At 32.9% G+C, this 14,220-nt stretch overlaps 2 protein-coding genes across 18 annotated transcripts in view; both read left to right on the forward strand.

The window, feature by feature from the left end:
- LOC142327059 (uncharacterized) overlaps positions 1-14,220 on the forward strand; it is a 413,864-nt gene that overhangs the window by 178,006 nt on the left and 221,638 nt on the right. The window lies entirely within an intron of this gene.
- Positions 11,380-14,220, forward strand: part of LOC142326858 (protein GVQW3-like) — a 73,547-nt gene continuing 70,706 nt past the window's right edge. The window contains exon 1 of the mRNA XM_075369592.1: positions 11,380-11,770. Coding sequence (XP_075225707.1) covers positions 11,380-11,770 — 391 coding nt within the window. The remainder of the gene's footprint in view (positions 11,771-14,220) is intronic.

The raw sequence follows: 14,220 nt of genomic DNA on the forward strand, positions 1-14,220 counted from the left end.
TAAAAAAAATTGTATAATTTCTTTCCATCTTTATACAACAATAAAGACACCCAATAATCATATATTACTAAAATGTATTAAATCGTAGCATATGCACCTATTAATACAACACTTGTTAATAATTATATAAAATCAATTTTGTTACAATTTAACTATTTTTATCAAACAAGCTAAAAACCACATTATTTATTACCATTTTGATGTAAGAAATGTTATTCGTAGTCAAGTAGATTGTGTTAGATCATTCCTTATATTTTCTTCTGATATTATTTTTAAAAAAAAAGTTAAAAAAGTGCAGCATTCATTTTGTTTCATTCATTAGATGACACTAATTTACACGGTAATTACTCGCTTAACTAGATCATATAAATAATAGTGATATGGTTTATTTATAAGTATTCAAATACTTCTTAATGAATATTTTTGTAAAGTATAAAGGTGGGATGTTCATATTGATCCTCAGAATGCAAATAATAAAATCTTAAAATCTGAATAAACTTAATCTTCTCAAATTTTGAATAATCTATCTTTAAAAAATGGTAGTAAGATGTCGCAGTTACGGTCCGAAAGAATTTTTAAACTGCAGATCATTATGTCATAACGATCAAATTTCAATCGGTATCAAATGTAAATCTAAATATTAGAAAGTTATTCTTACAAAATCTGTATTTCGCATTACGGTAGTTTGAAATATTCACTACAGGTAAAGAACAAATTAAAATAATAAGAGGCCAAGATTACCGGAGAATTCTGAAAAGTAGGTAGGTTAATAAAGTACAAAATGAAGACTCTGAAGACAAATAGGTGAGGAGAGAAAATTTAGATAAAATCTTGTAAAAAGACGAACTAGGCTGTAGATTATATATTAAGGCAACCAGGTTTATTTAATTTATTCGTAGAGGAATGTGTAGAAAAAAAAACCGTTGAAGAAAACAAAATTTGCAATATATGTATATAAAACTGCCTAACTAAGGATATAGCATGAAATTATATTTTTTAAGGTTAAATGGTTTTAGTACAAGAGAAAGGAAATCAAATCACTAGTGACGCAAAAATAAATACAAAAATGTGGAAACCACAAGACTTCCTTTTCTTTCTTTTTCCTGTAACTACCGTTTAGATAATTCTTCAGAGGATGAATGAGGATGATATGAATGAGTGTAAATGAAGTGTAGTCTTGTACATTCTCAGTTCGACCATTCCTGAGATGTGTGGTTAATTGAAACCCAACCACCAAAAAGAACACCGGTATCCACGATCTACTATTCAAATCCGTGTAAAAATAACTGGCTTTACTAGGGCTTGAACACTGTAACTCTCGACTTCCAAATCAGCTGATTTGGGAAGACGCGTTAACCAATAGACCAACCCGGTGGGTTACAAGAATTCCTTGTACACTTATTAACTTACGTATACACATTTTTTGCTGCACTTCATTTAAACTTATTTAATTTTCTTTCTTTTTTTTTGTTTTCCATAGGGAAACAAACTTATTTCATTTGAAAGTGACATACGATCCTTCAATTCTTTAATAAAGTGGACAGTTACACAATTGCTGAAACTAAAGAACGTGTACACAAATTAAGATCAGAACAATTATATAAAATCAAAGAGCGATTAAATGATCGGCAACAAAAAACAAATAAATGAAATGATGATCAACTCCGACTTAGGGAGAATATTGCCTGACAAAATCAGAGCAGTAATGAACTAAAATATAAGATTTTTTTTTAAATTTATTAAAGATCGGGCAGGTATGCCTCAGTGTATATGTTGTTCTTGTGGGGACCTATTTTTCAGTCATTCTGTAGTTAACTTTACTGTAAATAAAATTAAACAGAAATCTCAGAATAATTAAATGCAGTTAAACAAAAATTAAACTACAAAATCCAAAAATAATACGATTCTAAATTATAATTTTCAATTAATATTAAACAATTAGATGTTTCACCAAATCTATTATATATACACATATATGTAACAATGCCTATTAAAATACATATACACATTTTTAAAAGTACATAAAATTTTATTTCATTAATAACTTCTGATTTTTTTCATATATATATTTTCTATTGTTATTACTTATTGTAAAAGTTTTTTTTTACAATCAATTTTTTTTTACAAAATTTAAAAAAAGTTTAAAAAAAAAAGGAGAAGTCTGATTCGAACCGGTGTGCCCTGCCTTGTAAGATCCGAATAATTAAAATAATTAATAATTTATTAAAATTTCATTTGGCTATAACTCTGGAAGAAATGAAAATAAGTACCACTATGATATATCGTTGAAAAGCTCTCAATGAGGGCTTATTACTGTAGTTAAGAAAAATTCCAAAATCCAAATATTTTTGGATTTAGGGCTTTTTTGAACACATTTGGTTCAGTCGATTGCAATCAAAAGAGGAGGTGTACAACTAGATGTTACAACAGCTGAAAATCCAAAATTTCAACATTCTACGGCTAATCGTTTTTGAGTTACGCGAGATGCATACATACGTACGTACAGACGTCACGCCGAAAATATTAAAAATTGTATCAGGGATGGTCAAAATGGTTATTTCTGTTGAAATCTGAAAACCGAAATTTATCGTGATCACAATACTTTCTTTATTTAGTACAAGGAAATAAAAATTAGTACCTTTTACATCACATTTTAAAATTCGCATTTATTAGGTCTAAAGAAGTCGACAGCATCTGAGAATCACATTATGGTAAACTATAAAATTTTATACGGATGGGGCCTGGTAAGTTTGCCTGGTCGGCCGGTTGGGTGAGAGACGAACCAATGAGGTGTCATGCCGATAGTAGTGCTTATTTCGTTGTCATATAACGCTTACTAGTACTTCTCAGTATTACTACTTATTGAATAATTACGTTTAGTACCGCCATCTATCGGTATCCCTTGCACAACACATTTCTTTCAGAGGCGTACTTAAAAATCCAGTATAGTTGACGTCATCGGATAACAAATAATATCTTAATTCTAGTAATAATTAAATCAAAAAGAAATAATTTTAACAGTGATTAATGATGTACTGACCTTATTTGTTTTTTGTCAAGTATTATTAAAAAAAAAATCTGTAATATTTAATTTCATTGGTATTCTAAAAATATGTGATATTTAAAAAGAAGGCAGGTTGTTTTTTATCCAACTGGTTTTTAAAGTAGGTCGTATAATCTACCTCGTTAATGTTATTTTTTCACATGCAAAAGCAACATTAGTTTTTTATGTTGCTGTTTGAGACCATCAACTCTGTCAGAAATGAACTGATACGATACGATGGTTGAATACTAAGCTGGTATTTCTGTGTAATAAAACGTACCGGTATTTGACGTCACACTTTTAGAAATTCTCTGACGTCCTTGTTGAATATTAAACTGGACATAATATAAAATTGTTCGGTGTTATGTGCGATCTTAAATTTGACGCCGTCCTACATCATTACCATATTTAGTGAGACGATTTTCTAAAATTAATAACGATAAATTTATTTGCGGTTACGTCAAAACAGATCGACCGTACTTTTCTAATTTAACGATTCGCTAACTTTAAACGATTCATTAATATTATTTAATATTTAATTTTTTTTAATAGTTTCAATCATAAGAGAACGGATGGAACTTTTAACTTTAAGTTGTAAGCTTAGAAAAAATGATATCGATGAGAATGGCTTAAAGGTATTAGTGATTTCTTAAAACCATAAAAAAAGCAATTATAAATTTGTAACATGACAAAATTAAAGTCGTATAAAAGATTATTAATAAATAAATATTTCATTTAAAAATGATTAAATTAACGTTCCCGGCTTATGACGATCCCGGTCGCCACACCAATCCCTCCGTCTTAGCCCTGAGGGCTTTACTGGAGGTTGTCTTTTAGACCCTCTACTTGATAACGCAACACAGTCATCAGTTCGGCTTCTGTCAGGATGCCACCGATGCAAATGCCTCGGCAAACATTTCCATCAGTGTATTTATACGACTTACTACTGCCTTCGTACAGCCTCTTCCAACCACGACCACCTGCCATAATTTACAATCCTCAACTATCAAATTAACCGATTCGCAGAAGCACAATCCCCACGGCTTCCTCTAACTCCGAAGGTTTCACGAAAAAAAACTCTTTCTATATCTAACTTCATTCAGTTAAGACTATGCATTCAGACGTTACTTGGCAGTCTTTTAAACGCCAAAAATACTATTTTCATACCAACAAAACAAGTGTCGATCGCAACATGGACAATTTTGTCCTACGATTCAATTTACTCGAAAGTCCTCTTGATTTACTTAAAACACAAGAAACAGATTTACAAATTTAATAAGCCTCTAATGAAAACATACCCTATCTCTCTTTGCTCTGGTCCGCTTTCGGAAGGGAGGTGAATGCCTACACCCTCCCACACTGCAGCTCCTTCACAAAGTTCTCCCTCCACACATCCACCTCATTCCAACAGCGAATATCTAAGCTAACCGGGGCTCGAAGCCAAACCTCCAATCTTGACGAAGCAAGCACCCAGAAGGGCCCCTTGCCACCCGGGTTGCTATTCTATCTATACTCTTACAACCGTATCAGACCCCATCAGCCATCCTCCGCAGGAATAAGAATCTAAGGAAGTCAGCCAACTATGCTCCATTTTCTCTTTCGGTTTTTCAGTTAAACTGTAGATCAAAACCACAATTGATATTCGCAAGCTCTCTGGCTACTTTGGTACGTTGAGCTTCATACCTGGAGCAGATAATAAGGCACGGCGCACATCATCAGTGGCCTTACACTCCGGACTCAAGCCTGAATTAATCAAACCAAATCTGGCCGACCTATCTCAGAAAACATCATGTCCAGAAAGAAACTACGTAATATATCGATCGGGGGAAATCAACCTAACTACCTGCATACGTCTCACAACAGGGAAAGTACCGCGCGTGTAACGGCCATCGGGCGATTCAGTCCACCTAACCTGCCGCAAATGGAAACCTTGGTCGTCTATTTCTTTTATGCGCATAGAGGTAAGTTGGCCCACCTTCTTAGCATCATAACGTTGTCCATAAAAGGACAACTTTACCCAATATGTATTCAACCCGCTTTTTGTAAAACCATCAATATTAAACAATTTCACCGGTGAATTCCATTAATTTAATCGCATTCAATAAACCACATAAATACCAAGTACGTAACTATTTAATACCCCGTATTATTTACAAGGAATTTATACAAAAATTACGAGTTACTACGGATCAAGATTATGGAAATAATAAGAGATGGATTACCTACCTACGAAGGAACCCAAAATAAAACAAACTAGCTCTTCTAAACACTAGAAGGAATACTTCTAAACACTAGAGTACTAGTGAGTACACATCCTGTTTACAACGCTTCGGTTGATTTGATATTCTAAAAAGATATCTCACCTTCAAAGTTGAGTGGGAAGCTCTTTATTATCAATGAATAATCACAAGAATTGTATTATTTCTGTAAATGTGGTATGTATTACATATAAATGAAATCGGGCCGGTAAGAGTTTTGTAACAAATTTTTATGTTTTTTGCTTATTATATGGAACGCTTAACATTGTTTATTATCTATTACTGTATATCTATTATCTATTACATATATTTAATATGTATTTTTTTAAAATTAATAACAGATTTTGATAATATAAATGTAATGTTTTTTTGGATATCACTGCGTTTTGTTAAATTATTCTTTTATTTTTTTATGAATTACTAATTGTTATCTTAGACGGAATACCTGTAGAATTACTGCGCAGTGCAGGTGAGGAAGCGATTGATAGACTATATAAACTGGTGTGTAATATTTATGAAAAAGGGGAAGTTCCGTCAGACTTCAAAAAAGGTGTTACAGTCATGATACCAAAGAAAGAAGGAGCAGATATATGTAAAGAATACAGAACAATTAGCTTAACTAGTCATGCATCAAAAATCTTAACTAGAATTCTGTACAGAAGAATTAAGAGGAGAGTGGAAGAAGTGTTAAGTGTTAGAGTGTTCTCCAAGTTGGAGAAGACCAATTTGGTTTCATGAAAAGCATAGGGACAAGGGAAGCAATTTTAGGCCTCAGATTAATAGTAGAAGGAAGATTAAAGAAAAACAAACCGACATACTTGGCATTTATAGAACTAGAAAAGGCATTCGATAACGTAGACTGGAATAAAATGTTCAGCAGTTTAAAAAAATTAGTGTTCAAATAAAGAGATAGAAGAACAACTGCATTTACAGGAACCAAACAGCAACAGTAATAATTGAAGAACATAAGAAAGAAACCGTAATAAGAAAGGGAGTCTGACAAGGATGTTCCCTATCCCTGTTACTTTTTAATCTATACATAGAACAAGCAGTAAATGATGTTAAAGAACAATTTAGATTCGGAGTAACAGTACAAGGTGAAAAGTTAAAGATGCTAAGATTTGCTGATGATATAGTAATTCTAGCTGAGAGTAAAAAGGATTTAGAAGGAACAATGAACGGCATGGATGATGGATGTCCTACGCAAGCACTATCGCATGAAAATAAACAAGAACAAAACAAAAGTAATGAAATGTAGTAGAAATAACGAAGATAAACCACTGAATGTGAAAATAGGAGTAGAAAAGATTATGGAGGTAGAAGAATTTTGTTATTTGGGAAGTAGAATTACTAAAGATGGACGAAACAGGAGCGATATAAAATGCCGAATACCACAGGCGCAACGAGCCTTCAGTCAGAAATATAATTTGTTTACATAAAAAATTAATTTAAATATGAGAAAACAATTTTTGAAAGTACATGTTTGGAGCGTCGCTTTATATGGAAGTGAAACTTGGACGATCGAAAACAAACTTGGAAGACAAAAAAAATTGTTATTTTTGGATTTATTATTAAAATTTATTGCATTACAACAAAGAAATTGAATTTCACGTTTGTTAATAGTCATATTATTCACTTCATAACCACATTTTTCCTTGTAATAAAACTAGTATAATGACCTCAACGAACCGAAAATCTGTGATGTAATATTGTACTTATTACTTTGTAAGTGTAACCCTCGATTTTTATCGTTAAATTCGATTTTATCAATCGAATTTATTTGTTTTATTTATTCCTTTTTTAATAAAACTATTATAATCTCTTGTAAACTAATACTTTTATTTTTTTTTTAAAGAAGTGATGGGAATTAAAAAAATTGTTTTATCTTCAGTACTTTCATTAACATAAGAGCATGTATTATTAAAACAAGCTATAGTAGATTTTCTTTTAGATTTTATTATTTCAAGTACATTATCAAGTTTTTGTACGCTACCTAGTACTATCAAGTTCTGCTATCTAGCGGCGCGATTTGTAAAGATATATTAAAAAAATGATTATGACATTCGAGTCAAGTCCCGCGGTTCATCAATTGAAAAACAACCTTGTCTAACAAGATTCGAGGTATTTTTTGAAAATATTACTATTCTAACTGAACTGAAATATAAAGAATTCACTCTTATTTTTCCCATTTTAATTTCACTGTTCTTAGTTTCTTGATTTTATTATCTTCTAACAGTTCCATAATTCTTTATGTTACCTCTCAAATAACGAAAGATTAAAATGATCTTTAAGATGTAAAGAAAGATAAAATATCGAAATCATATAAGAAATAAACAAAATATTGTTCCCATGCAATATTAACTAAATAAAAGACAAAATGTTTCATCCGGAGGTCCCGGATCGAGTCCCGGTCAGGCATGGTATCAGGAACTTTTTTACTAAAATTAAAAAGGAGTATGTAAGCTTTAACCTAGTGAAATAGTACATCTTAAAAAAGGTTTCATTTTCTTCAGTGTTGTTAATGAAATTCTCTTCCTTAATGAATATAATTTACCTAAGGTATTTTAGCATTCCATCAATTTGTGAAGCCAATTATTACAAATTTAATGTTAACTTTCAGTAAATATCACCATACAATTACTTGTACAGAATATTCCGCAATACTTTTAGTCTTTCCATTAATTAACATTTAATTCAATTATTTCCTTACACTAATTTATAAAACATTCTTTACCACTTAATACAAATTTTAAGATTATCTGCAGTTCATCTTTGTTATTTTTAATTATTTAAAGCAATTTTATGTGCACATTATAACAATTTCTACTGCTCAGTTTAGTTAAAAAGTAAAATATGCCTGCTCTTTGTTGCAAATATATTACATTGTAAAATTAGAAAAAAAATTGCTTATATTTATTTTAAGTCATGTCACGGATGATATTAAGGTTATTAACTAATACGTTGGGACTGACACATTGATTTACCAGATCTTTTTCGGTAATCGAACTCGGGAGTTTGGTTCAAATGGCAAGTATAGGCGACAGACGCTACAGCCTGTGTCGTCGAGAGAGTTTTAAATTTATTAAAGCAATTTTATATCTCATTTTTTGTGGTATGTTGCGTAAATGATTTTCAAAACTTAAAAAATGTTTAGAAGAAAATAAGGCAGTGGTAAATGTTAAATTTCTATAAATTTCAAAATATTTCACAACTGACGATATCATTACTGCACTACCAGCTGAAAAAGGAGCCAATCGGAAGTCTTGTATTTTGAAAGGTTAGTGATGGATCGAGCCATACAATGATTATCATTTTAATCAATACCCTGCGTCGACTCAGCCAACCTGGAGTTTCCTATCTATACAGTTCGGGAATTATAAAAGAGAGGCAGTTAAAAGGCCAGGCCAGAATGTCGTCAAAGCAAATTTGACAGGCATCCCATAAAGTAAAAGAAGAGGCTTCTCATTGCAGCCGATCGTATTGATCACGCTTCCGACTCTGGCTTTCGTACGGCGAGCCAAAACGGGTGTTTTAAGAATCACCCGAATTTTAGCAGTCAACCTGTCGATAATATCAACCTCAGAGAGCAAACTGCTCTATTCAGAGTGTTAGAGATATATATCTATCCAGATCTCATCTCCCGCTTGCGGAACAGGCTTCAGAGCCTCCCGATGGAAGCATGGCAGTGAATGGAACACCATGACTAAATAAAGGTCTTTGTATAATTTTATACAAGGCTTGGGGCGGAAGGTACGCCTCAAGATAATTTTTAAAAGCAACGAGGGTCCAAGTGCTCAATCACGTAAATTTGAAACAATATCTGTTCAGGTTCCGCCTCACAACTGATGAGGTGAGTGTCTGCGGGGAGATCCATCCGAATACAATCTAGGACTGCGCCGCTCTTCGGGGGCCAGAGCTCAGGCCAAGCTGGAAGTTAAAGGCCAATTGGCCACTTATAAGCGGCGAGTCAGTGTGGCGTGAGCCGCACTGTCGGATCGTGTGGGAATTCCTAGATGCAGTTGCATCAAGGAACTTGCAACTCTAAGCGCATTGCTGGAAGAAGCTATCCTTGAGTAATGATCGACCGGCGATCTATAACTCCAAGCAGCTATAAAGGATGGACAAGTACTTGCTGGCATAAAGCGACCAAAGCGCGGCAGCGAATTGCTGTCCTTATTTAATTATAAATCGACGAGATAAAGTTTTAATTTATGACGCTCATGTATTTTATTATAAGACGGGATGCACCTACCCATTTAGAAAATATATGACATGTGAACGGCTGGACACAAAATAACTGTTGTAGTAGACCGTTCTTATACCGTTCACGTAATTAGATTTGCTCCAGGAGCTATTAGGAACTAGGTCGCTCAAACTCTTTCGAGGTACAATAGCCCTTCGAGGCACGAACATTCGGTCTCACACTTTAGGGCGACCGAATGAGGTGATGGCGGGAGAAATGCCAGTAAATATTCTAAGTGTTAAGGTGGATATCGGTCTGCCTTAGCTACCGCTGCTAAACATCCTGGTAGCTTATTTTACCTAGCGGCCCCTTTTCTGGGCTAACACTATTCAAGATGCCTTTATCACTGTCCGGTATAGAGAAAAAAAAAAATCCCTTCAAGTGATTAAGGATTTGTCATGAGGAACAAAATATTACCCATCATTTTCTTTGAGATTAATGTAGCTTACCAATCTCTGTAATATTACCTGAAACATCAGTATAACGTTCGGTTCCACACACGCGAGCGCGCGCGCGAGTGGTGTACTAATAGAAGACAGATTGTTAAGTTTAAATTTAATTTTAAATTTTGTTGTTTTGTTTTTACTAATAAAAGTTGATTTTTTTTGTTTTTTATTAAACTTTATTACGTTAATTTTCTCAGAATTAAATTAACTACAAGTTTTTAACGATAATTTACCCATTTATTCGTCATTTAACAAAGTAATTGTACTTCAAACCTAAAAAACCTGTTTTTCGTCACAGAATTTTTTATTATAAGTTGGATATTATAAAAACTACGAGAGAAACACGTCTGCGAGCTGTTTATCCGACTTTTCAGGACAAAAAATATAAAATAAACATCAAGTTTTACCCCTATACAACACCTTAAAAATTTCAGTATGGCTCATTTCACAGGGAGTACTGAGATCCGAACGAAATGTTTCGCTAGCCTTAACTCTATAACAAAACGTTTTCGGATATATGTGGTTATATGAATCTTTTTCCTTATTTTTATGACTAAGATGACACCGGGATATTATTATAAATTTAAAAAAGTTAATAAATTATTTTAACGGATACTGAAATATTCTTATGTACTTAATTGATTGGTTCCTAAATAAAGAAAAAATTAAAGTATTTACCAAAGGCATAGCAGGTATTATTTTAGTATACATTATTTGTTACGTGAAGATTTATATTTATCAGAGTTTCTTTCCCTGAAAGTAATTATGTTCATTATACAATCGGTTCCTATACTGAACATGATTCACAGTCCGTCTCACAGGAACTGATTTTATATACGATCTGTGAACGGATGCATGAATTAACTATCGTGGTACGGAACGGAACGCAAGGATGTCGGAGGGTGCAATACCCTCCTACTTTTCGCAGTATACGGACTTACGTCCTTTGCTGCTGGGTGATTCTAATGGACTGGCGGTTATTAATAATGGTTGGCGTTTATTCGTTTGTGAAGGTTGGATTGCGTTCCGATCCAATGGAGGGTTTGTCGGTAGGGGCCCGATGACACGATGTGCTAATAAGCTTATCTTCCATGACGCACTCCATTTCAGCCTAGAGTAGGCTGAAATCCTTTATTTAGGTGGGCGTCCTCTCTTTAGGAGAGTACGTCGGAGGCGATTTTTGGGCTTACACTTTGTCATTTACTTAATTCACCTCAATTTAACTTGGTTTGAATTAAGGAAATGTGGTTGGACTATCGTGGTATTCCGACTACCTTCCGTTTTATATTTAAGAGCGCTTGCATCACACACTGCTCGTAACAACCAAAACTTTAACAGTATGTTTTGAACTTCGTTCGTGAAGGGAACAATGGAGCGGACACTTTTAAAATGATACAAACTGTTTATGGTAGTGAAGAAATGAGTCCTAAAAACGTTTTAAAGTGGTATGCAAGGTTTCGTGATGGTATAGAGAGCATTGAAGACGATCGACGTCCAGGAGCATCATCGACAGTTCAAGTAGAAGAAAATATTCAAAAAGTGGCTGAAATTCTTCCAAATGATCGTTGTGCTTCAATAAGGTTAATTGAGGAGATCACTGGAATTCCTAAAACAACTGTGCATCGCATTCTAACTGAAAATTTGGGCAAAAAGAAAATCCGTTGTCGCTTTGTGCCCCACTCACTCGCTGACGATCAAAAAGATTGCAGAATGGAACACTGCAAAAACATGAAAAAATCGGCCGCTAGGGATCCAGACTTCATGTCTTGCATCGTAACAGGTGATGAAACACGGTGTTTTCAGTATTTCGAGTGTTTTAATCGTTTCGACACGATATCCACAGGGCTACGACCATGGTACTGTAGGCAGTTTCAAAGGTTGAGTATCAGAATTTTTTCGAACATTTTTTTCAACGCTTCCAGTTGTGTGTATTGACTCACAAGGAGCCTGTTTGAATAGAAAGTCATATAAACTAAAAATAAACAACGTCTTGTATTTTATTTCACATGAGTCACCTTTCCTGTGGGACGGACTTTGTATTACTGATCGGGCTGAATCACCTGTAGAGAATTTATCTAGATATCCGTATATCTACTGATATGCTACATTACATTCGGCTCGATGAAAAATTCAAATGAAGACTCTTCCCATTTTGCAATAGTAAACTCGGAATTAGATGTTTGTTATTCATCTATCTCTGCACGTGATTATTGTTTCATATCTGGTTGTCGGCAACATTATAGTTATAATGTCTAACATTCTTACGAGTTTCAAGGAGCTGTATTACATTACAAACGTAAAGGAGTCTCTTTGTATCCGATATGACTAAATTTTGGTGTTAACTATGAAAAAATGAATTATATAATGAAATAATCTATACAAAATTCACATCCTATTTTGAATAATTTGTACCGGTAAAATTTTAATTTTTCCTACTCTACATATTTCTTACAATTAAACGTGATAAAACGCACAGTATTTGCACGATTAAAAACTTTCAATAATAAAAATATATCTATAATAACTAAAATAATAATGTAATTTATGAGTTATTATTATTATAAATACTATTTTTTTATTAGTCGATTATGTCAATAAAAGTTTTAAAAAAACTTATATAAATAATGTATATTCATAGTGTCTTTAAAGGTATGCCTTCATTAGTTTTAGTAACCTGCATATTAAAAAATCATAATGTATAGTATTTTATCTAATTTTTTTTTCTCTTTTACATACTACGTGAATTAAATACTTATAAAAAGCGGTTTGTTGTGTTTATACCGCGATAGGCATCTTAATACGTATTGCTTGAAGGTCATTTAAATATAGTAGTAAGTAAATTGAGCACTTATATTCTTTTTTTTTTTTTGTGAATCTCCTGAAATAATTTACAGTAATTTCTTTTAAAATAATTTATGTTCGTTATTTATCTATAACGAAGTTTCGTTCTAGCATTGTTTAAAATATACTCTCTGAATATTATTGTAAGGTTTAATTAAAAATTTAAAGAATATTACTTCATTACCTCGATTTGATTTCTCTTGAATCGCTGAAACGATCGAACTGATTTTAATGAAACTTCGAAATTAAATTCACATTTAAATCTTAGCTACGTGTTATTTTAAAATACTGACAAAGAAGGGATTCACTTCTTGGTACAAATATTTTATTTTCCTATTTACTCTGTCAAGATGGTTTTTATCAAAACCGTTAATATATACAAAAATAAATATTTTAAAATTAGCTATAATTTTTGTAAGAAACATTTTGTTTTTATATTAAACATTAGAATTAACTTTGGCAGACATGTTTTTCCTTTTTTTTAATCCCGTGGATATATTGTATTCATATTGTTTAGAAAAAAAAATCAATACAGTTCTTTATTAAAATTGGGCCTCGTAATTCTTCATTAGATTCTTAACAGAATAACAATAATTATCCGGGAAGGAAACAAAAAAAAAATTACTTCTGAAAATGGTTTTACGATTCTTAGGAATAATAAGCATTTCATGATAGACTTACCGTGAGAAATGGATTCCGTTTCTTTCTTTATCTAGAAAATTGTACTCATGACAATGGCGGCTCGCGTAGATGCACTGTGGAACTGCAGCACCCCTATTTCCCCTTGATATTATCGATAGCATTTAATATAATAAGTCCTTTTTTCTTTAATTCTTTCTTTATACTTATACAACATAAATACTTAATTTTTATGTCAGTAGCCATCCCCCAGTTTATGAAAAAGATAAAAAAATCGTTGTATGGGACTGTGCGTTTCACAGTTCCAGCGGCGTGGTGTTTGGCTGTTGTGCGCATGCGCACATAGGAAGCCGCGAGGGAGAAAGAGTACTGTTGTTCCCACAGTATCGACCCTGGCGTGCTGGTGGAAGATAGTTTTTTTCCCGCGTGTGTATGGAACGTTCCTTGTTCGTTCCCTTTTCTAGTTTATTCGGTGGAAGGAATATGAAAGCGGTTTAGTTGTATTTTCAGTAGTGATCAGAAGATGGCAAAAAGCAAGGGCTGTTTGATTATCAAATCTGTCCAAAAACACGCTGGAACGGCGAAAGAGAACGTAATTAGTAAAAAGTAATTATTATTTGTTTGTGTGTACGTAGAAATTTAAATTAAGCATCACTGGATTATATGTTTTTAAGCGGACATTTTATTACGTTATTATGTAACAATAGTAAAAAATATTATCTGTATTGATATTTTATTATTTATTCGGTT

The sequence above is a fragment of the Lycorma delicatula genome, chromosome 6, assembly GCF_047948215.1.
Source record: "Lycorma delicatula isolate Av1 chromosome 6, ASM4794821v1, whole genome shotgun sequence".
Lineage (NCBI taxonomy): Eukaryota > Metazoa > Arthropoda > Insecta > Hemiptera > Fulgoridae > Lycorma > Lycorma delicatula.